Genomic DNA, 22,822 nt, shown 5'->3' on the forward strand with positions numbered 1-22,822 from the left:
ACCAAAAACATCTCTGGCCAGCTATAAAAGAAACTACTCCTTCCAAGGGGTCTCAGCTAATGGGATAACAAATTAAAATTTAAGAAAATCTCTAGAGTGACTATGAGCCAGTTACTAGCAGACTGGGAGCAAACACATTTCACGGCAACGGATACTTCCCAGCATTCCAGGAAGATTTTCTTCTCCAGACTGTACAACTTCTGAGTTATTTCACTTTCAAACTTGCTAATACAAGCCACATCACTCCCCACAAGACTGGATTTTTAACTGTGAAATACAGCACAGCTACACGTGTTTGCTGCTGGGCTCTGCAGGTATGTTCCCTTGGCCGGTTCACCCTGTCTGAGCCTGCACTGTCTATAGGAGCAATGGCCGGGCAGTACAAAAGGCTGTGAGAGAGAAGTCCACGGCAGGGGTTTATCATTTCTGTACAGCACGGGTGGGAAAGGAAAACAATGAGGGTAGACTCTATCCCAGAAAATAATCTACTTCCAAGCAAATAAAGGCAATACCATGAAGGATCTCTTTAATCATGCACAGAAAGGCACAAGACAAAAGTAGAATGGGGTTCAAACTGGGCGGGCCTACTTCACTTCTCACCCAGCAGCCACTGAAATTTAATCTTGGGAGACTTTTAAGCTATGACTTAGAAAAAGCCCACCCAGAACCATACCCACATCATAATCAGACTCTAAGAACTACAGAAACTATTTTATCCCAAAATGTTTAACTTTAGGGAAGATTTTTTAAAGTCTTATTCAAAGATAGCAATGTATAAGGAACAAAAACAGTTCATCTGAGCTGTCAGGAGTTCTAGGCTCCTTAAAAGCACAGATCAGGCAAACTACAAACATCACCAATAGCCAGGAATCATTTCTATGGCTCTTAGTAAGAAATCCAAGACAGGTGGCTTGGCTCTGAGAGGACCCTTCTTAGCAAGTATTTCCCACAGACTTTATGAAACTTCCCTTATGGACAAAGAGAAGCATCAAGTTACAGCACTGCGTGATCAGACACCCTGGGTCTTTGAACACGTTACACTGAAACGTACTCTTCTATTCTCCATTCAGAGTGAAATGGATCTAAAGACAAACATCTCTAGAGAAGGTATCTTTTATAATTCTGTCAATACAACATTTTTTTTAAAAAAAAATCACCGAACTTACACAATAAAATTAGGTCTGTAACAAAAGTATTTATAAGTACATAAGAGTAGAAACTGGTGAAACTCTTTACAAAACAAGATGTGTATGTTGGACTGAGATGTACAGTAGTCAGCAGCACTCTGGTTTCTAGGAGCCTCCGGAACCTTCTGAAGCAGGCCGCAGGACGCATTCCTTTCTGTTGGCACAAAGAGAACTGCTATGCACAAGCGTTTCCAGAGCCCAAATGCCTACTGCAATTTCAAATTCACAGAAAACTCTCAAGAGTGAAAACATCTCAGTGATGATCTTGATTTTATTCACACTATTTATCCAAGCCTATTTTCTTGCTATAGTAAAGTAAAAGTTCAAAAATAACCAACTCTACACATGATCTGTAAGTACATGGGCAGTTCCGGTAGAGTGTGAAGGAAACCAGAGCTGCACAACACAACTGGCCGTTGCCTGTCATTTAGTAGAAGGCGTCCTGCCACTGAGATTGGACTCAAAAGTGCAAAAAGAAAGTGTTTTAAAAACCAAACCTAGAATTCAACTTCGTATATGGACTGTTTATTTACTCTAATAACTAGGTAAAAAGTATACACGTGTCTGTGGTACAGTCAGTATGTCCCAACTCTACTTCAATCTACAAAGTCACCACCAAGTGATCAGTGACGACAAACAAAGGGCTTAGGACAACCAAAAGGTATAAAAAAGTTTGCAGTCTTGCCCCAAGATACAAAAACTGAATTTTAAACAATGTCAAAACATACATGATTTAAACAGTATATGAAAAAAAGTCACACATCAAATCAAGTACAAAAATATCCAAACTCCCTGTTACCAACTGCACTGTCCCGTTATTCTGCACAGTATTTAACATAGAATTTAGCAGTTTCCAAAATAGTCATTATTTTAGTTGAAGCACTGCCACCTTGCAGAACAGTGAAGCATCAGGCAGAGCAACACTGCTTTTAGTGTTTTTATAAATACAAAACCTTCTCCCTATGAATTAAGGGAAAAAAAAAAAAATCCTCCCCTAGGCTTTTTTTTTTTAATAACCAACCTTGTGCCTAGAAATATAGAAGAATTCATTTACTGTTTAACAGGGCAAAGTATACATCTTGATAATGATCATCCATTAGGGATAAAAAAATTGTAATTTTTAAATGGCATTTCTTTGATAATTTTAAGTAATTGTCAATATGCACACAGATTAGTGTTTTGTCTTGGGGAAAAAAACCCTGAAGTCTGCAAGACAGTATGAATTTAAATTCACCTTCACTGTTTAACTTGCAAACACCATTCTGAATAAAAGGTTGAGAAATGTTTTTAAAACAGAGTGAAGTTGCTCTTGGTAAACTGGCTCCCGACGTGCCACGTGAGCACAGTGTGTTCAACAGTAACTTGCCATTAAGTCACAGCTGACTTAACTTTGAGAACTTCTCAGCCTCAAAATCAGCAACACTGACTTTACTCTGCAGAGTAACACACGAGTGTCCTGCATGTAAGGAGCTCTCACACACTGGGAAGACTCCTTCACACAGAACCAGTGAAGATTTAGTAAGAATTGGATCTTCCTGATCTTCAAGCTCTGAGCCATGCCTGAAAGTTCTAAAGTAGAAAAAAAGTTTTAATTCAGTTTCTGTCTGCTAAGAGCAAGGCAGCAAACACATCTTTCAACCCTTTATGAAAAGACAGAGCAGAACAAAAATGCAATAGATCTTCAGATTATAAACATGAGTATATTTCATAGTCCACCATCCTGGAAAGGTCAGGGCATCCGTGGTGTGAGATCTCAGTCTAAAGGCTGTGGGTCCGCAATGGGCATGGTGTGCAGGACTTCGTCTAGGAGCTGAAGAGCTCGGTGGAGGTGGATCTCAATCCAGCACGGGGTTTCTTTGATGCTCTGTCTCGGGTAATCTGGGCCCCAGCCCTTCACAAAGCTCATCCTGAGTATGCACAAGCGCCGGAGGTCATCTACACCAATGCCAGCAGCAGCAGACAGACCTAACAGAAGCACAGTGTGGAGGTGTCAGGAAGAAGGGTCCTCTCTTCCCATCCTCCCCACAGCCTGCCTGCCTTTACTTATTTTCCTCTCGGCATACAACTTCTCTGTCAAAGTGTCAACAGTAACTGCAGACCTAAACCTTATAATAATAATCAAAACCTTATAAAGTTAACTGGTGAGTTAAAATTTGGTTAAGACAGTTTATATTCCTTATATGTATTTTAACTACCAGAAAGCAAGTATATTTCCACATACCACCAGTAATTCCCCCATTATCCTCTTCAGAAGTAGGGTATAGGAATGAAAATCAACTTCTCTGTAAAAAATGAGCATGTCCACAGTTCTAAGAACCCCAGCATCTAAACTGCCACATTAGATTAAGACAAGATTAATAGTCAGAGGGTCATGTACTTGGCCTCTTATACATCTCAGTTGACTTGTGTCTGTTTCTCAGTTTTGAGATAATATGGAAAGAAAGCATGGATAAAATTAAGAAATTTAATATTACTCTGAATTTTTAAGAAAAGATGTCTACAACATTAAAACTAGCAAATGGTTTAGATCCCCAATCTTGTTTAATTGAGTTAGTGATGTTTTGTGTAAGCTCTTGAACGTAGGTCACAACAGACTCTGCCTCATTTTCTAGTCAGAACACACAATACAATCAGTCCACATTTATCATTACTGCCAGCAAACTAAGGGGAAGATTTGCGTGTGCTGTGAGAAACCTGCAGGGTCACTGCAGTTTTCTGAGCCAGTGTGATTTGCTTACCACACTGCAGAAGTTAAGAACAGGGGTTGAATGAATCACTAGTTATGCCTTCAGACGTGAAAGATGGGTGCCACGTGTTTCCATCATAAAAGTCTATAGTCAGGAGTTTAACTCTGCAGTAAAAAATTCCCCATCAGTGTGAAACCTGGCACAGTTCAGTTTTACCCTAAAATTAAAAGTCTACACGTTGTAAACTGCCACCCTCACTTAGCTCTGTGTTCCAAATACTGTTTCTAAATCAAGGTGTCCAGTTTCGAACCTGCAATAGCTGTTCTCACCAGCACAAAGCCAAGCACTCACTGACTTAATCCCTGGCTGGTGAGACAGCAAGTGTAATAGGAGAGACTGAGGTATGACAACCCCCTTTACGCCCTGATGCAAATAGGCTCCTATCCCAGGAAAAGTGGGACTATAACAGAAAGGTTTACAAATTCAAATGTTATAACCCAGTAAAAAATTTAATTTCTATCACTGCTTAAAACAATTAATCAACAACATAAATAAAGATCAAGAGTCACCATTGTGCTTTGAACAGAAAAAGTCAAAGGCATACGTACTGATTGCTGGGGCTATTCCACCTACAGACCCAGGACCAGGGATGTTTCCTGCCACAGCTGCTGCCTGTGCAGCAGCTGCGGCTTGCGCAGTGGCCGCCTGTTGCTGCATCTGCCGGTGACACTGCCGCAAATCAAAGACCTTTTAAAAACAAAAGTGTAAGTTTACTATGAGTGCACCACCAAAGATTCCATCCATCAAAAGCCAACAAGCAATATATCAACAACCCAGAGTTCCATTCGCCTCTCACAAGAAAAGATCTAACTGGAAGCTTTTAGATTTCCAAAGTACCCATGTTTGCTCCTCAGCACCTACAGGACAGTGTGTAACTATGTATCTGCAGTTCCAGGGGATCTGATGCCCTCTTCTAGCCTCCAGGGGCTTTAGACACTCAGGTGGAGCACAGACATACATGAAGACAAACAAATAATTTTTCAAAGTAAGTTTTTAAAATTTTACAGTTTGGTATCAGCAAGTACATTTCAGTGTCTGGAACAGATCCATGTGAGCCAGCTGTCCCTTGTTTTGTGAAGAGCTACCTATCTGCCAAAAGAGTACATCCTTTCATAGTCAAACTATTACGCTGTCTTTTAAGCTACAAGGGATGGCTTTGATATATAGCCAACATCTTTGACAATGCTTAAAATTGTAAAAGTATAGCAAACTGCATTATCACTATATAAGAAAACATCTATAGTTATTACATTTAAAATTTTTACTGTGTGGGGGGGAGTGTGTGTGTGTGTGTGTGTGTATATACAGATGCCCAATAGCTGAAAGAGGGCAAGGGTGTCAAATTCCGTGGAGCCAGAATTGCAGGTACCTCAGAACCCAACTTGGGCCCTCTGGAAGATTTTAAAGCACTATAAACTGAGATCCTAAAGCTTGTGAAGAAAGTACTTTGCCAACTGAGCCATTTCTCTAATCTTTACCCTAGAACTTAGTTTTAATGAAGTCCAAATTACAAACTGTTTTTTTTATAAATCAAGCCTTTTATTTTTATCTAAAGTTATCAACAATCACCTAGGTTTAATTCTAATAGCTTATATTAAATTCATGTTTTGTGGTGTTTTACATTGCCTATATGCAATCACTTTTTAAAAACTCATCACTAATCAAGTATAATACATGTAATTGTTCTTTGGGAGTTGGCCTGTAACTCACTATGTAGATTAGAGTGACCTAGGACCCACAGAGATCTTCCTGCCTCTGCCTCCCAAGTACTAGACTACAAGTATGTACTACCATGCCTGGTCCATATGTAATCTTATATGCAAAAACAAAACAAAAACTCTCAACATTCTTCCCCACCTACCACAAATCATTAAAGTTAACCAAATAACCTTCACATATGGGCACAGTACAATTATGTTGTAAATGATCACATAAACAGCTGAACCAATAGTGCACCAGGTGTGTGTGTGCAGCTGTGGACTAAAACTGCATACAGGATCTACTAAGTCACTAACTAAAGGTAGAGATTACACTATGGGGCTGAGAAAATGGTGCAGGGCTAAGAGCACTTGTTCCTGCAGAGGACCCAAGTTTGAGTCCTAGAACCTACATGGTAGCTACAGCCATCTATAATCCCACTTCCAAAAGACCGCCAGCCACTTCTGACCTCTGCAAGTACTATGTACACATGAGACATACATACACACATGCTGGCAAAACACTCATACGTAGAAAAATAAAGAAATATAGCTTTAAAAAAAATCACAAAATACAGATGCTGGGAATAAATTAAACTTAATGGGTTCATAACACTTTTCAAACTAAACAAATTTCTTGTTTTTCTTTCCCCCAATATGTGTATGTTCAAAAACAAATCAGGTTCAATATTCAAGAAATGCTAATAAAAACTGCAATAAGATTCCATTAGTATTGATGAAAAATAGATAAACTGAAATACTAATGGGATTATGTGATTTTTGTAAAACAGTTTAGCAAATTGTTAGGGTTATCATTGCTTGACGAAACACCATGAACAGAAGTAACTGGGGAGGTCTTACTTCACTCAGTTTCCTATCAAAAGTTCACATTCACAGCAGTGAGGGCAACAACTCAACAAGCAGGGCAGGAACCTGGAGGCAGGAGCTGATGCAGAGGCCATGGAGGGGTGCTGCTTACTGCCTTGCACCTCATGGCTTGCTCAGCCTGATTTCTTAAGAGAACTCAGGACCATCTTCCCAGAGATGGCCCCACACACAATGGGCTGAGCCCTCCCATATCAATTACTAACTAGAAAAATGCCCTACAGGCTTGTCTACAGCCCCATCTTACAGAGAAATATAAGATTTTCTCAAGAGACTCCCTCAGTTGAGAAGGTAACTCCAGCTTGTACAGCACACTGATGAAAAAGTAAGCAGCACACAGACCTTCCAAAAGTAAAGGTTAGTTTAAAATCTGGGAGTTCACAGATTGTTAAGACTAACCTGAAGAAGGACAGAGAATCAATCAGGAACTGGGATAGAAGCTCTCAGATGATGCCTGGCAGGAAACTGGTAGAGAACTGTCACAACACTGTTACTCAGTTGTAGATTCTGGGTGCGACCAACTGATGTGTCTATTGGTGCACCCGTAGCAAGTCTGTACGAAACTAACCATCACTTCTCAGTGTGCTTCATGCAAATGTCTGGTCTATGAAACCTGACCAAAACCCAGTAGCTGTGGAAGGTCAGAGCCCCAAAAAGGAAACTACTGCTATTTTGCTAAATGGACATAATAGGCCCATCGAACTGCCTTCTAATGTCTACATTTATGCCCAGGGATTCGTGCTGCCATCAATTTTGTTTGGAAATAGTACTTGTTTGCAGCAGTCAGTGGTGACCACAGACAAAGTGCTGAAACGGTCTACTAAATGCTATTCATAAGTAAGGAATCTGTGTCACCTTCTCTAGTGCTCGGAGAACAATGCAGGAGTAAGAGAGAATATAAATACTGGAGGAGGAGTGATGTGGAATGCTACCTTTTGAGCACTGAAATGGTTGGCTCAAACTCACAAGAGTTTGTACAAGAGCTATACACAATTGGAACCATCAATATCCTGTTGTGGAAGAGGGAGAAAGGAGCTCATGGGAGCCTTACCCTTCTCTGAAGATTTATAGTTAATAAATTGTTGAGAAGACATGATGTACCCACTGTCTGAGAACCTATGCTTCTGCAATCAATCATAATGCAACACTAAGTCATACATTAAAAGATCAAAATAGGTTACCAAAGAAAATGTATGAAAATGTCAGCCAAATGTATTACTATGTATAATTAACATTACCTAAAAGATATGGGTCTTCTTTCTAGAATAAAGAAATATTCTAAAATTTGATGGTTGTATAATTCTGTGAACACTAAGAGTACTGAATACTTAAAATGATTTGTGTGACATGTAAATTGTGATTGCCTCAACAATGCTGTTGAAAACCAGAATTCCCAGGACTAACAGAACCTTACTTCAGGTGTAAAAGAACAAAGTGACTAGAGAGTTGGTTCCATGGCTACAAGCACACACTGCTTATCACAGAGCACCATGTGGCACATCACAACAACCGATAACTCCAGTTCCAGGGGATCTGATGTCTTCTTCTGACTGCAGATACCAGACACCCGAGCAATGCAATCCATACGTAGAGGCACTCACACGGCCATATTAAAAATTTTTTTAATTTATTTATGAAAACTTTTAAAAGTCAGGTATAGTGGGCATGCCTGTATACTTCATCAAGTGTCCATGATGAAGAAGCAGGAAGATGAGGAGTTCAAAGTCACCTAAGGCTACATAAAACCTTTTCTCAAAAACCAAAACCACTAATACATTTGTTCACCCTGTTTTAACCAACAGGGAAGCGTTTGTCTGTGAATATGTGCACTTCTCAGTCTGTAGACACTTTAGGGCTCACAGTATTTGCATACACTTCACTGGTTGAGAATATACCCAGGAACAGTAACTGAAATATATCCTTACTCACCACTGCCAAAAGAATCATCAAATTAGAAAATAAGATATATTCATACCAGTCTAATAACATTATTCTGAAGAACGTAAAAACAGTTGTTTAAAAAAAAAAGAATCCTTGCCAGGCATGGCGGTACACACACTCTTGTCACAGCACCTGGGAGAAAGAAGCAGGCAGATCTTTGAGTTCAGAGCCAGCCTGCTCTCTACACCCAGATATACAGTAAGACTCTGCCTCATAAAAGAGTGAGCAGCTGGACATGGTGGCACACCTCTAGTCCCAGCACTCAAGGCAGAGACAGGAGGATCTCTGTAGTTCAAAGCAAGCCAGGTAAATTCTGGAATAGCCAGCACTACAAAATAAATAAATGACTCTTTAAATCTTAGACAGTAGTAGGACAAATAGGACATTGTTTCAATACCAAATACTCTGTCCCACAGTCACTGCAAAAAAAAAAAAAAAAAAAGTCTATCCACACGGTGAGATATCAAAGACTTATGAAAAACACAAATGTTAAATGAATGATTCAGGCAAAAAAAAAATGACTAGAGACAAACAACTCTCCAAACTAAACTTATAATACAAAAAAAGAGGGGGAGAGGGAGAGAGGGAGGGAGGGAGGGAGGGAGGGAAGAGAGAAAGAGACCGACTCTCACAGCAGCCAACTGAAGACAGTCATTAGCACTCCAAGGCGATAAGAGGGTAAAAGCAGAAACCCAGTTTTTGTACTATAAAGAGATAACAGTCTAGTTTTCAGTACTACAAGTAGGCATCAGCCAATGAATCAAGTACCAGCAAATTAGTTTGACAGTCAGTTCAGATATGCCCCTAGGGTGACAGTCAGTTCAGATATGCCCCTAGGGTGACAGTGAGTTCAGATAGATATGCCCCTAGGGTGACAGTCAGTTCAGATATGCCCCTAGGGTGACAGTCAGTCAGTTCAGATATGCCCCTAGGGTGACAGTCAGTTCAGATATGCCCCTAGGGTGACAGTCAGTCAGTTCAGATATGCCCCTAGGGTGACAGTCAGTCAGTTCAGATATACCCCTAGAGTGACAGTCAGTTCAGATAGATATGCCCCTAGGGTGACAGTCAGTTCAGATATGCCCCTAGGGTGACAGTCAGTTCAGATATGCCCCTAGGGTGACAGTGAGTTCAGATAGATATGCCCCTAGGGTGACAGTCAGTTCAGATATGCCCCTAGGGTGCAAATACAGCCTGTGTCAGAGAAACTCAAGGGAATTCAATTCTGTGCATAGCCAGAGGTGGAAATTAACTCCCCAAAAGACTTATAAAAAGATTCTTTCAAAACATATTTTCCAACAAATCAAAGTGAAGCACAAGTCATAACTGCACTGTCAGCAGCAGATTAAACAAAGCTCTGGTGTGATTCTAGCATCCAACAAACTAGGTGTATTGTTTTATGCTTATAATCACAGGACTCAGAGGTGGAGGGAAGAGAATCGGCAGTTCAAGATAAACCTCAGCTACTAACAAGTGCAAGGCCAACCTGGGCTCCAGACAGCCTGCCTCAAAACAAAACCAAAACCAGTAATACAAATGACAAAACATAAAAACTCCTTTAGAAAAGTCATAACTGCAAATCCTTTCTAATGCAGTTCTATGAGCAAACCAAACAATGACACACTACTGTGTAATTGTTCCACAGGAAAACTAACAAAGGAAACTACAGAGAGAAAGAATATACTTGGTATGTTTCTAAGTTTCACAACAGAAGCCAGATGGTGGGTCATATAGGCATCAAGTATTCAAAGCCAGGCAGGGCTACAGAGTAAAGCACAGCCTCCAAGCCCTGCTGAGCCACAGGCATTCTTTCTAACCCAACGGAAAGGATGGAGCAAGAGGGTTAGCCACTGGAAGCATCTCCACTTTTGTGCACATTCTCTGTATCTGAAACATTTCCTACAAGAAAGTGGTTAAGACGCTCAGTCTTACCATGTATGACTGCTGGTAAGGAAGGTACTCAGGACGAAAAATCTGACACTGAAAATATATTTAATTCATTGCACCTATTTTTCTCTTCCTAAAAGAGTGAGTGTAAAAATAAAATCGAGGGTTGGAGAGATGGCTCAGTGGTTAAGAGCACTGGCTTCCAGAGGTCCTGAGTTCAATTCCTAGCAACCACATGGTGGCTCACAACCATCTGTAATGGGATCTGATGCTCTCTTCTGGTGTGTCTGAAGATAACTACAGTGCACTCATATATAATTTTAAAAAACTTTAAAAAAAAAATAAATAATAAAATAAATTGAACTGTGCTTAATATATAACAACAATAGAAGTTTGGAGATTTTAGTCAATGTTTTCAAGAATTTATGTATTATTCTAAATGACTTCAGAAATCTGAAACACTAGAACATAAAAGCAACTACAAAACTACACAGCTTCTTACAGCAAAGCACAGATCCCCAGAAAACGTGTTTCACACCCACAACACATGCACACTTGGCTGAGATGGAGTAGTAGTACGCAGCCGAGGCTGGCCCGAAACTCACAAAGCCCAGCATGCTTTGAACTCACAACTCTCCTGCCTTCTATTGAATGTACCCACAAGACAGTCTCTCCACCTCTGGCCAAAACGTATCAACCTAAGACAGCTTTCTACATCCCTCACCTCCATTTCCAGGCTTCAGCCTAAAATATTTACATGTAAACGCACTGACCTTTATATACGCACTTGGGTAGATCTTATGAACAGCGTCGCCAGGTGCTCGGCCAGCTTCTCTGTCCAGGTAGTAACTCTGCACAAAGACCGCGTGGTCACTAAGGCACCTGACCCAAACGTCACCTTCACCTTTACATTCCAACTGCACTCCTTTGCCTATGTGCAACCTCAGGAAGGAAAGACAGAACTACATTTCATCTTGTTATAACAGGTTTCAGTTCAGGTACATAGCAATAATAAAGAATAAAAAACAACACCTAAGAGACAGCTATTGTTAACAACTTTTATACTTTTATATTTCCTTCTTTTCTTTTTTTGAACATAACAAATATATTGATTTCTTTATAAACAGACGCAGTACTCTCAAATTTCATTTAACCCATATAACTCAGTGAGGTGAATTCTACACTTTAAGATTTTACTTTTATTTGTGTATGTGTTGGGGAAGTGCGAATGAAGGTCAGAAGCTGGCATCAGATCCTTTGGAGCTACAGGTACAGGAAGTTGTGGGTGCTGGGAACTGAACTCCACTCATGTAATAGCATAAGAAATGTTTGTAATGACTGAGCCATCTCTGCAGCCCTATATAATTTCTATTTTTATAATAAATTGAGATATATGCTGAACTACTCAAATCATCAGCCACTAAAAACATAAAGCTACCTAAAATACATGTAAAACTCAGCTATTCAGTCACATGAGCAATGTTTTCCATGTTCAAAAGCCACATATGATTAATGGCTACTGAATGGGATAGTGCAGACAGAAATCATAGTTCTAAAACAAAACTTGCCATTTTTTAACCCTATATTTAGCAAGTAACTACAATTAAAATGGAAGTCTACAAGTGCTAAGTATTAAAAATGACCTTAAGTCCTCTATATTTGAGTCATACTCATAGAAAAATAACAGTCTTGAATAAAAGTTAATGCACTAGTCAATTTCTCTAAACATACCTTGCTCTCTCGATAGCTTCTGTCCTGTGGACATTAGAGAGCTGACCCAAGCAAAAGCGATCTCCTCCAGAAGGATCCACGTATCCATCCACAGTTACAATAGGACAGCTTGAAGGAACCTTAAATGTCTCTCCTACCTGAACATCCATTTCAAAGTAAGCAATGGAACACCAATATTCAGGAGCTACAGAAAACAAATGAAAAGAACATATACCTTTATAACAGACATTAGGGAGGAAGGCGTTCACTACAGCAAACAATCCTAAACCAAGGTGAGTAGGTGATAGGATGGGAAGCAAACAAAAGAAGTCTACTAAAGAACACAGTACACTCAGAGCATAGTGATTTCCATATTATATTTATAGTACTTATACCTTGACACTCTAAGGACCAAGTCAATTGAGAATTTAAAGAACATCAGAAATCAGACTCCAGCCAGGGGGCAGTGGCACATGCCAGTACTTAAGAGGCAAAGGCAAAAATTGGCAGATTTCTGTGAAATAGGCCTGGTCTACAAAGCAAGTTCCAGGACAGGCAGGGCTACACAGTGAAACCCTGTTCTGAGAAACTAAATAACTAAATCAATCAGACTCTACAATAAACCGTTCTATTATGATGGTTCATTTAATTGCACATCTGCTCTGTGGTCTGAATTTTCAGTTTTAAAAACTACACTAAACCCTAATATATAGTCTCTGCTATGTTTTTACGGACTCCTAATTAGGAGAAAAGTCCCTAAGTCAACCAACATATTACTGCTTACACTTACAATTATGTAGTTATTTTACAGGGAAATTACTGTCTCTCAAAAATCAAAGGTCATTTGCCCAATGTACATACATTCCATGTACAGCAAGGTACAGTTTTAGTAATTGTTTTGGTGAAGTAGTACAATTTTAGCTCTGAACATACTTAGCTTATTCATTTGAAATGACTATGAGGGTGGGGTGGGGAGAAGAGACAAAGCTTAATTTGGAATGCAAATACAGTTAATTCTAATTTTGTTTGCATTATTAAAAAATTCATATATGTAATTTTTTGGTTTCCCTTTTATATTTATTTAACAGATATATACAGAATATCTGGAGAATCTTTTCTTTTGATGATATATGAAAAACAGCAAGTGAAAAGAGTTTCCAGTCCCTCACAGATACTCAATCAGGTACAGGGCCAATGAGCAAGTGAACATGAAATGTACTCCATGGGCAACACTGCAAAGAGAATCTGAATGAGAGGAGGAGGGCAGTGAAGGATGGGGAGGGGGAAGAGTGTCACAGAACAGATGATGACTGGAGGACACTTCAATCTACAAAGCTAAGCGACAGTCAGAAAACTCGAGACCTGAATAAAAATCTCTGCACTGGCTTGAGGAAGAATTAATGAGATTAGGAAGGGAGTAACAGGTAGGCCTGCAGGCTGATCTGTATCACAATATGTTATAGTTTATATAATCTGAATCAAAACTTTTAACAATCTAAAACAATACTTAGCATGACCAAAAGCGCCCCATGAAGTATTGACACTTAAAACTTAAAAAGAAATGATATAAATATAATCACCATATGAATTTCCCAAAAGAAAATTTTAATTGAGCCAAGAATGGTGGATGCGCACCTTTAATCTCAGCACTCCAGAGGCAGAGGCAAGTGAATCTTTGTTAGCTCAGGCCACCTTGGTCTACATAGTGAGTTCCAGGAAAAACAAAGATATGTAGAAAACTTTGTCTCCAAAAAGAAAAAGAATAATAATGAAAAAAAAAAAACTTTTAATTAAAAAACAAAACAAAAACTTAAAAACATCTTACAGGATGCTGGTTAATACTGGTAACAGGATCTACAATGACTTAAAAGACAAAGCTTTGAGAATGTCTGTGCTAGTTTCTCTATTAGGTTAGCTAAGGTAGAAAGACTGACTCTAAATGTGAATGGCACTAATCTAAAGAGGCTGCCACTCTGGGCTAAAACAGGAGAAGAGAGTAAGGCACAGGTTAGCATGGCACATCTTCCATACTGCAGATGTAATGTGCCCAACTTCTAACCCTCTTGCCACAATGACACCTCAACTATGATAAATTATACCCCTGAGCTGGAATTAAACCTTCCTTTCTTACATCACACATTTTCTCAAACAAGCACAACAGAAACAGTACTGAGAAATGGGGTCATTGCTGTGATCTGCTTGACCACGTGGTTCTTAAGCCTTGGGAACTAAAAGGAATGTGGAAGTTTGGAACTTTGATCTGGAAAAGCCCTAGAATGCTCTATACAGAGCTTAAGGGGTCACTGTGGTATGAGTTTGAATGTAGAATGCCAAGAGAAATACAGACAGTCTAGGCCAGGCACTAGTTAGAGGCCATTCTTATTACAGCCTGGCTAGACTCTGGCTGGAGCCTGCCTGTTTTCTGTGAACTTTAGTGAGAACACACTTAACAGTAATGGGCTCATGTGCTTGGTGGTTGAAATGAGTCTCAGCAGAATATTCAGTCTGTATCCTAGTTACTGCTCACAGCTCATATTCAGGTCTCACATATTCATATTCAGAGCAAAAAAATTGGTCAGTAAAACATGAAAAACACAGAATTGGCCAAAAACAACAAAATATGTGCTTAAGTCACACAGAAGTAACACCAGCAGTAAAGAGATCAGCTACCATTACACCTCAACTATGGTGAACTACATTCTCAAACTGTGAGCCAAAATAAATTCTTGAACTTGCTTTGTTCAAGTGTTGTCACAGCAGTAAAAAAAGTAGCTAATACACAAAGGCACCTAATTGCTTGGCAAATCTGTCAAGCAACAAAGAAAGAACTTTCCAGTGAGTGAGGAGTTATCAAGACACTTAAAGGCATGCTGGGGACACCAGCATCCAGGAAGCTAATTCTGGAAGAGTATGAATGACAACAGACTAGACTCTATAGGAATATACAGGAAGATTATGTGTTTAGAAAAAGAAAAAGAAAAAAGAGTAGACAACTAAAAAATGTTTGAATACTTTGTAACATCAATTTAATTAATTCACTGCAAATATAATTCTTTAAATATATTTTAGAATGTATAAAACACACCTTAATGATTGCTTAAACAGTTTTTTGAAACATTTCTGAAGTTATTTTTGATAGTAAAAATCTTTTAGATTTATTTATTTTCATCTCATTTCTTTGTCTACATATGTGTATGTGAATAACATGTGGGAAGAGCCCAGAGAAGCCAAAAGAGAGCACCAGATCTCCTAGAGCTGCTGTTATAAATGGTTGTGAGCAGCTACATGGGTACTGAGAAGCAAACCCAGATCCTTTGGAAGAGTAGCTACTGCTCAACTACATTTAATGAAGATTCCATATTATGTCATAAATAGTAATCTGCAAACAAGTAGGAATACTGACTGAAGCTAAAATTAAAACAATTTAAAAACTACCCACATTTTATGACAGTAATAAAAACTGATGCCACTTAGAAGATCTTTGAGCAGATAGAATAAAAACAAAAATTTTGTTATGAAATAAATGTAATGCTAAAGGTGAGGCTTCCAATCACACTGTATTTCCCAGTTTCTACTGAAGACTGAAGCTTCGTTATAGACTTTTGAGAATCAACTCAAAAAGAAAAAAAAGTAAGTTTTGTAGCCTCCATGCTTAAGCAAAGTAACCTTATATCATTATCAATTGAAATGTTGACAAATACATGAAACCTTTCATTACTTCCCTGCCGCTAAGATCCCATTTGCCTAATACTCCAGATACCACACAGTACAGCAATGCTTGTATAAGCTGCAGCCTTACACAGGGTCACGTGCACTGACCTGCTGATAGCTGACAAGAGTTTTAGGCCATTAAGAATCAAGAGGAAGGTGTATCAGGTCACAACATAGACCAACAATAGAAACCCAAGAGCGAACCTCTATCTATGAGGACACAAGGCTACAAGTAACCCAGTGGGAAAGAGCTTGGTACTGCTGACCTACAACCTACTTCACAAAAAGCTGTTTTACTCTCAGCAGTCAGAAGGGAAGGCTTTATTTTAAAAACAATGGAAAGCTAACAGAAAATACACATTAAGCTTTTTTTTGCATTATCTTTGCTATTTTGCCTCAAAGACAAATCACATTAAAAAAAACAAAAAAACAAAAAACAAAAACTTCTGTAGCTTCTCAGGAGTAGCAGGAAACAAGAAACCAGGGCTATTCAATCCAGAGAATACTTCATGAAATGTGCAGGCATATCCTGAGTGAAGGAACCCAGACCCACAAAAACACACCTGGTATGTACTCACTGATAAGTGAGCCATAAAGTACAGGATAACCATACTATACTCCACAGACCCAAAGAAGCTAAGTAACAAGGAAACTCAAGAGAAGATGCTTGAATGCCACTCAGAAAGGAAAATATAGACATCGGAGGTAGACGGAGGGAAGGAACTGAGAGGGGACGATCAGGTGTGGAGAAAAAAGGAATTGTAAAGGAAGACTGGGAGAAGGAAAATTGGGGGGCATCTCTGGGAAAAGCCAGAGACCTGAAATGGGGGAGGCTCCCAAGAATCTACAGAGGTAACCCTAGTTGAGACTCCTAGTAACTGGGGATAATGGCTACCTCCTGTGGCCAAGTGGGACTTCCAGTGGAGGGAGGGGGACACCAACTCACCCATAAAACCTGTGACCCCCAATGTGTCCTGCCTAAAAGATGTACAGGGATAAAGATGCAGTAAAGATTGAGGGAACAGCCAGCCAGTGACTGCCCAACTTGAGACTTATTCCATTGTCTCCTGACACTATTAATGATACTCTGATGTGCTTGTGGACAGCTTAACTTTCTCTTGAGAGGCTTCATCCAGCAGTGGATGAAAAAGATGCAGAGACCCTCAGCCAAACATTAGGTGGAGCTCAGGAAGAGTGGGGGCTTCCCTTTCCTTGAGGAAAAAAAGAGGGAATAGTGGAGGAGGGGCTTATGAAGAGAGGAGGGAGGAGGCTGCTATTGGGATGTTAAATTAAATAAATTAATTAATGAAAAAAATGAGACATCAATCACATGATTTGAGGTTCTTTTTGTAATAAGAACTCAGCTAAATACTGTGTGTAAAGGGGGTTTGGATTGTCAAGCACAGGTTTTACAAATACTGTACAGCTGTAATGGAAAATGTATCTCTCCAAAGTATTATCTTTAGTTTCTGAAAATAAAAATAAGGTAATTCAAAATCTGGATGGACTCACTGAGTTACTTGTTTTTATTACTCAGATCTGAATGTGATGCCTATAAATCTGTTATGAGCATATGAATATACTCCTCAGATACAAACAACCTCAAAGATACTGAAGAAAACATAACAGAGTGAAGAATATTTAGCAAGAGCTAAGAAATGCAGCCTTGTGGCAATCCTTGGTATTTAAAAATCATTATGTTTAATCTTTACATACCAAGAAAACTTCAACTATTTCCGTGTTACGTTTTATATGTACTTTATGCTCGTTGTAACTAGTAAGTTTTCAATGCACACTATCAAACTTAAAAAAAATTCAAAAGCACCAACAAAAATATATTTATATAATTTTAAGCAAAAATGCTTTTAAAATCTGTACATTTATCTGTTTTTTAAAATAAAGTTGTGTAATTAAAAAAAAAAGAAGAAGAAGAATATTTAGGTAAGGCATTGGTAATATACACCTTTAATCCAGTACTCCAGAGGCACAGATAGGTGGATCTCTGGTCTAAGTTTCCAGGACAGCCAAGGCTACATAGTAGGGAAAAGACTATTTCCCAATAAGAAAAGTAGATGTGTGCACTGACCTAAGTATGGCTAGCATTAGGGAGCAGTGGCGGCACAGACGGAAGGGGAGGGTCCATTCAAACGTTTCTTGCCTTGTGATACTAACATCGTTGTCTATCTGTCTTGGGGTTTCTACTGTTGTGAAAACACACCATGACCAAAAACAACTTGGGGAGAAAAGGGTCTATTTCATCTTACAAGTCTCAAGTCACAGTCCATTCCTGAGCAAAGTCAAAGCAGAGCTTAGGTCAGGAACTGAAGCAGAGCCCATGGAGGAACACTGCTTGCTAACTGTCGTGCTCCTCTTTTAGCAACCAGAACCACCAGCTTAGGAATGGCACTGCCCAGAGTGAGCTGGGCCCTCCCATATCAATCACCAAGCAAAACCTGAGGTCTAACCTACGGATGCTTCACTAGAAGCATAATTGCACATTCTTTCCTTTCCTGCAATTAGGTGGACAGACATTCCTTTCAGGCTAGACAGACGCCTTTCAGGGTGCATTCTGTGTTCTACTGAAAGATGGGGATCAATGTCAATACAGGCTGCTACGGAGGTGTCCTCATGTAGTCAGTATTACTCTCTACACAGAGGAGCTACTGTGAGAATCAAGTACATTTAAACTGCCATTACTTATGTCCACTACACATTCCATGCAGTATTATGTCTCTCTTCAGAACTAAACCATCCTTATTCCTGCAGACCATCTCCTACTGAGCTACAATAAAACAAGTCATCCTTTAATTTATAGGCAAAGGTCACTTATTAGAAACATACAGTTGTCCTGTGTCCAGAAAGAATTGTTCCTTAAGAGCTATCAGACACCAAAACCTGCATTTGCTTCAAGTCGCTTACGTAGAATAATGCTATGTTTGCAAATATACTAAAAGGCATGTGTAAATCATATGAGAATAAACACTACATGGTCTTCTATAAAGGACTTGAGTCATCTTAGAACTGGGTGTCTGAGGGGCATCCTAGGATCAGAATCCTATGAATTCTGAGAGCAACTAACTGAAAGTGTATCTTATGAAGTGAAGAAAACCAGTTAAAAAAAAACAGAATTAGAAAACCTCACTATTACTATTGTTTGTGCCTTTGAATCTCAAGTTTTCAGGGTTTTTCTGTTCTCAAAGTCTGTCTCTGCCACGTGGGTCCTTAGGATCACTCAGTCTCATCAGACTTGGCAGCAAGCCCATTCACCTACTAAACCACATCACTAGCCTCTTCCCTGGGTTTTTAAGCCACAATTCTGAAACCATTCTACTTAAGCTTAGTTTCCTCCTGCTACATATTTATGTATTCAATGCCAAAACCTGGCAATTCTATACTTAGTATCTAATTTAAAACATTTTTTTACTTTTCTTTTAGACAGTTAAAAATTAATTAAATATAGTCTACGTGTGACTATCAGCTACTCTTAAACTGCTGATTATATCAGTAAATATTACACTGTCTGAGTTTAGTTACCCGGCAATATAACTCACTGGCATATGCATACCAATTATCATAATAAATCTACATACTGGAAATCAATATTGAAATATACTTACCAGGATGATTGGAAATGGGAGGCTGGAATGCAAGTTCATTGTGAACTGGCCCTAGAGAAAACATAATACAAATCCCATTTTATTTATTAAAAGTTTTCCAGTGCTAAAAACTTTTAATAAACCTTAAATATAAATATCATAAGCCTTAAAATGGAATAAATAAAATGAAATAGTAGCAATCATAACTGAAAGCTCATTATTTGTTAACACACTATGCTAAAAAGTTCACAGAATTACTATATTCATTTTTACGACATTGTTTCAGGCAGATATAATTACAACTCTTGAGGTTTAATAAGTTTAAACAAGTGACCAGCAATCATAGAGGAAACCCAATAATTGTACACACTGGTCCAGGCAGCCATTAGAAATCACATTCTGTGAACACGTGGGACGATAGTAATATAACTGATATGTAACAATAAGCATATAGCATGACCCTCCCCTCATATATACATATCACACACACTCATTTGTATGACTGGAGGGATATTATACTAGAAGTATCCTGGGTTATAAGACTCTAGTGTTATTACTTATGCCTTTTGTACTTTCTAATATTTTTGTATTATTAATCTTAAAATGAAAGGAAGTGATATGAAAGATTTATATTCCTCACTTTTTCGTTGTCCCTATATTCGTGATTTTTAAAGTCAAACGAACAATGTTCCTATTCTGCCTGAAACTGGACTGTGTGTAGAATGTCATTCCCAATGATGCCTATAGAGATTCAACATCTAAGTATCTCTTGTATCTACTGCAATGATTCTGTGTGAAGGAAACCTTGAGATCATAGTACTCAAGGGTTTAAGTCAACTGTGGGTGGATACACATACAAGACCTGAAAACATAAAGCGAGCAAATGAATGGAAATCAATGTAGTGTTGATGAACCATCAGCAACAGTGAAATGAATGTACTTAGTGAACACCATGCAAAACAGAGGTATGGTAACTATTTAAAGGGTTACAAAAACCACTGGAAGAGTAAAAAGCACTAATCATTTAATAAAATCAAATGGAAAGATGAATTAAAGATGCAAAACCATTTTTAAGAAAATAGAAATCAAAGTCCTAGCTAGAAAAGAAAAAGGCCCTGCTTACAATGAAAACGAGAGCTTACAGTAATGTCCAGGATGGGGCGGCATAGGCGGGTGGTGCTGAAGATGGCCGTTTTGGTGGTGAGGCAAATTAGGTGTGTATGGTGCAGTCCTACTTCCAGTCCAGGTGGTAGTGCTGTCTAAAAATTAAGGCCCATATGCATTAATTTGCTTTTATAAAGGCTGCCTGTTTTTCTCAACTACTTAAAAGATTGTGAAAAGCATGTACATACTATGATGGTAAGTAGCTGGCTGAGCAGTAAATCCATTCTGCTGCTGTCCTGGCTGAGGCCCTGAAGCTATCTGCAACAGTCCTTCACTATGGCTGCCTGCCAGAATACTGGCCGGCTGACCTAGAGAAACAAGAAGACATTAACATGGCACATGTATAGATGCGGTCTTATACAAAAGTTATAAAAGTGGGCCAAAAGTATAAAACTCATCCATTGCCTATCAAATAAAAATCTAAAAGCATCTATAAAGGCAAACCTTCAGAAGGTATTCAAAATGTTCCTTTCTTAAGCCACGTCTTTCTAAACATTAGTGGCCGATTTCTTCGCTAATGTTCTCAAATGCTGAGAAGTGCAGCTGCATGTCTAGGTTATCATAATGGCTTTAGAAGCACATCAGCTCAACCCTGTGGCACTTCACCCAGACCGCGCTGGACTTTCCCGATTAGGATCTTCAAAACCCAAGCAAGAAAATGTTGCCAACATAAAGTTAATTATCATGGCACTGGTGCTGGTAATGGCAGGACAATGGCATTTAACAACAACAAGCACAGGAGGCGTGTGTTTTAGATGGAATAGGATGGCAAGGGTGAAAAAGTAACAAAAATAAAATAACTAGTTTCACATCAAACCAATACAGCATTTGTAAAACAACCAACAGAAGCCTATCAGTCAATTTCAAACATTTTCATGTCCTTTTTTTACAAAATCAGAATCATGCCAAGAATATTACTGTATACCTATATTTATATTAAATTAATTGTTCCCTCTGTAATAAACCAAGAAAATAAGTTTCTGTTCAAAATAAGTTTCATTATGTTTTATAATCTGGCATTTTAAGGTTTTATTTTGTAAGTGGAAAAAGCGTACTTCTTAAAACAAGCATTAAGTCACATTTAGCCCATTTGGAAAACACTGAAAGGTTCTTACTATTATTTGTCACTGACACTGTGAATGCAATCAGAAACTAAGTCACTGCAATCCAAAATATCAAGAAATAGGAATTTGCCAGGCATAGAGGCCGCAATCCCAGGCTGAAGAAAGCTAAGCAAGATGAATTTAAAGACAGCTGACCTATATATAATTGGTAACTCTCTTGTCTCAAAATAACAAAAACAAAAACAAGGATGTCTCCTCCCTAAACAGTATAACTCCCTTAAAACCAAGACCTGCAAAGCTCCTGAACTCATCTCTAGTGAGCACTGCTACCACAATGGACACAATGTCACAGTGTAAGCCCAGCTGTGCAAAGGCTCTCCCATCCCTGTTTGTCTAGTTTCTTTCCTTTAATTCTATCAATATATCTTTTTGGATATAAGGGGGGAAAAAATCTCACCACAAGTTCTAAAATCTACAATATTTCAATTACAAAAATCTACTTTTAAAGTACTAAGGCAGGGTTGGCTATGTTCCATTCACATCTTTTACTGGCCTGCAAACACAATTCTCCCTGCAGGAAGGGGAGGGGAGAGGAGGGAAGAGGCAAAAGGTCAAGATGAAGTCATTTGGAAATTCCTAAACAAAGTCTGATTTCCAGGGACTATAAAACAGTGCAGAGCTGCGACCCAGCAGTGATCTGCACATAAGAGGATGTCATCTACTTTATTTCCCATCTCCACCACTTCCGTCAACCACACTCCAGATGAGTAAATACAGACAGTAAGCCTGAAATGCAAGGTAGGTGACGTGTGACCATACATGTAATCCTAGCATTTCAAAGATGAAGACACCGAAATCAAGAGCCTGAAGTAGACCTGGCTTATAGAGTAAAATCTTGTCTTGATCCCTGCCCCTAAAAAGCTATATACATACACATGTCAAATGTGTACACAAATTATCTGTGCTAAGATTGTGACCACTGAAAAATACTGCTTCCAAGTAATGAAAATGGACTAATGAAAAACTGTGAAAATATGACAAGGGCTGGGCATACCCAGTGAGAAACTCCTTGCCTATCAAGAGTGACACACTAGTTTAGACCCCCAACCTGGGGGGAAGGGGTGGGGCAAAAAATTCAGAAACAAATCTACTTATCTCAAAGATTAAAAGTTCAATGTTGAGTCTAACATAGATAAAATAACTTACTCTGAGGTAGTAACAAAATATTAATCT

General features: G+C 38.8%; 1 protein-coding gene across 1 annotated transcript in view; it reads right to left on the bottom strand.

Annotated features, from left to right (window-relative positions):
- Positions 1-500: 500 nt before the first annotated feature.
- The window catches only part of SMAD4 (SMAD family member 4), a 51,759-nt gene continuing 29,437 nt past the window's right edge, over positions 501-22,822 (bottom strand). Inside the window, exons 6-12 of the mRNA XM_080920162.1 lie at positions 20,714-20,833; positions 20,504-20,620; positions 19,383-19,433; positions 12,076-12,259; positions 11,118-11,286; positions 4,483-4,621; positions 501-3,152 (exon numbers count right to left, since the gene is read on the bottom strand). Of these exons, the coding sequence (XP_080776288.1) occupies positions 2,941-3,152; positions 4,483-4,621; positions 11,118-11,286; positions 12,076-12,259; positions 19,383-19,433; positions 20,504-20,620; positions 20,714-20,833 (992 nt within the window). The 3' untranslated portion in view covers positions 501-2,940. The remainder of the gene's footprint in view (positions 3,153-4,482; positions 4,622-11,117; positions 11,287-12,075; positions 12,260-19,382; positions 19,434-20,503; positions 20,621-20,713; positions 20,834-22,822) is intronic.

The sequence above is a fragment of the Micromys minutus genome, assembly GCF_963924665.1.
Source record: "Micromys minutus genome assembly, chromosome: 8".
NCBI lineage: Eukaryota > Metazoa > Chordata > Mammalia > Rodentia > Muridae > Micromys > Micromys minutus.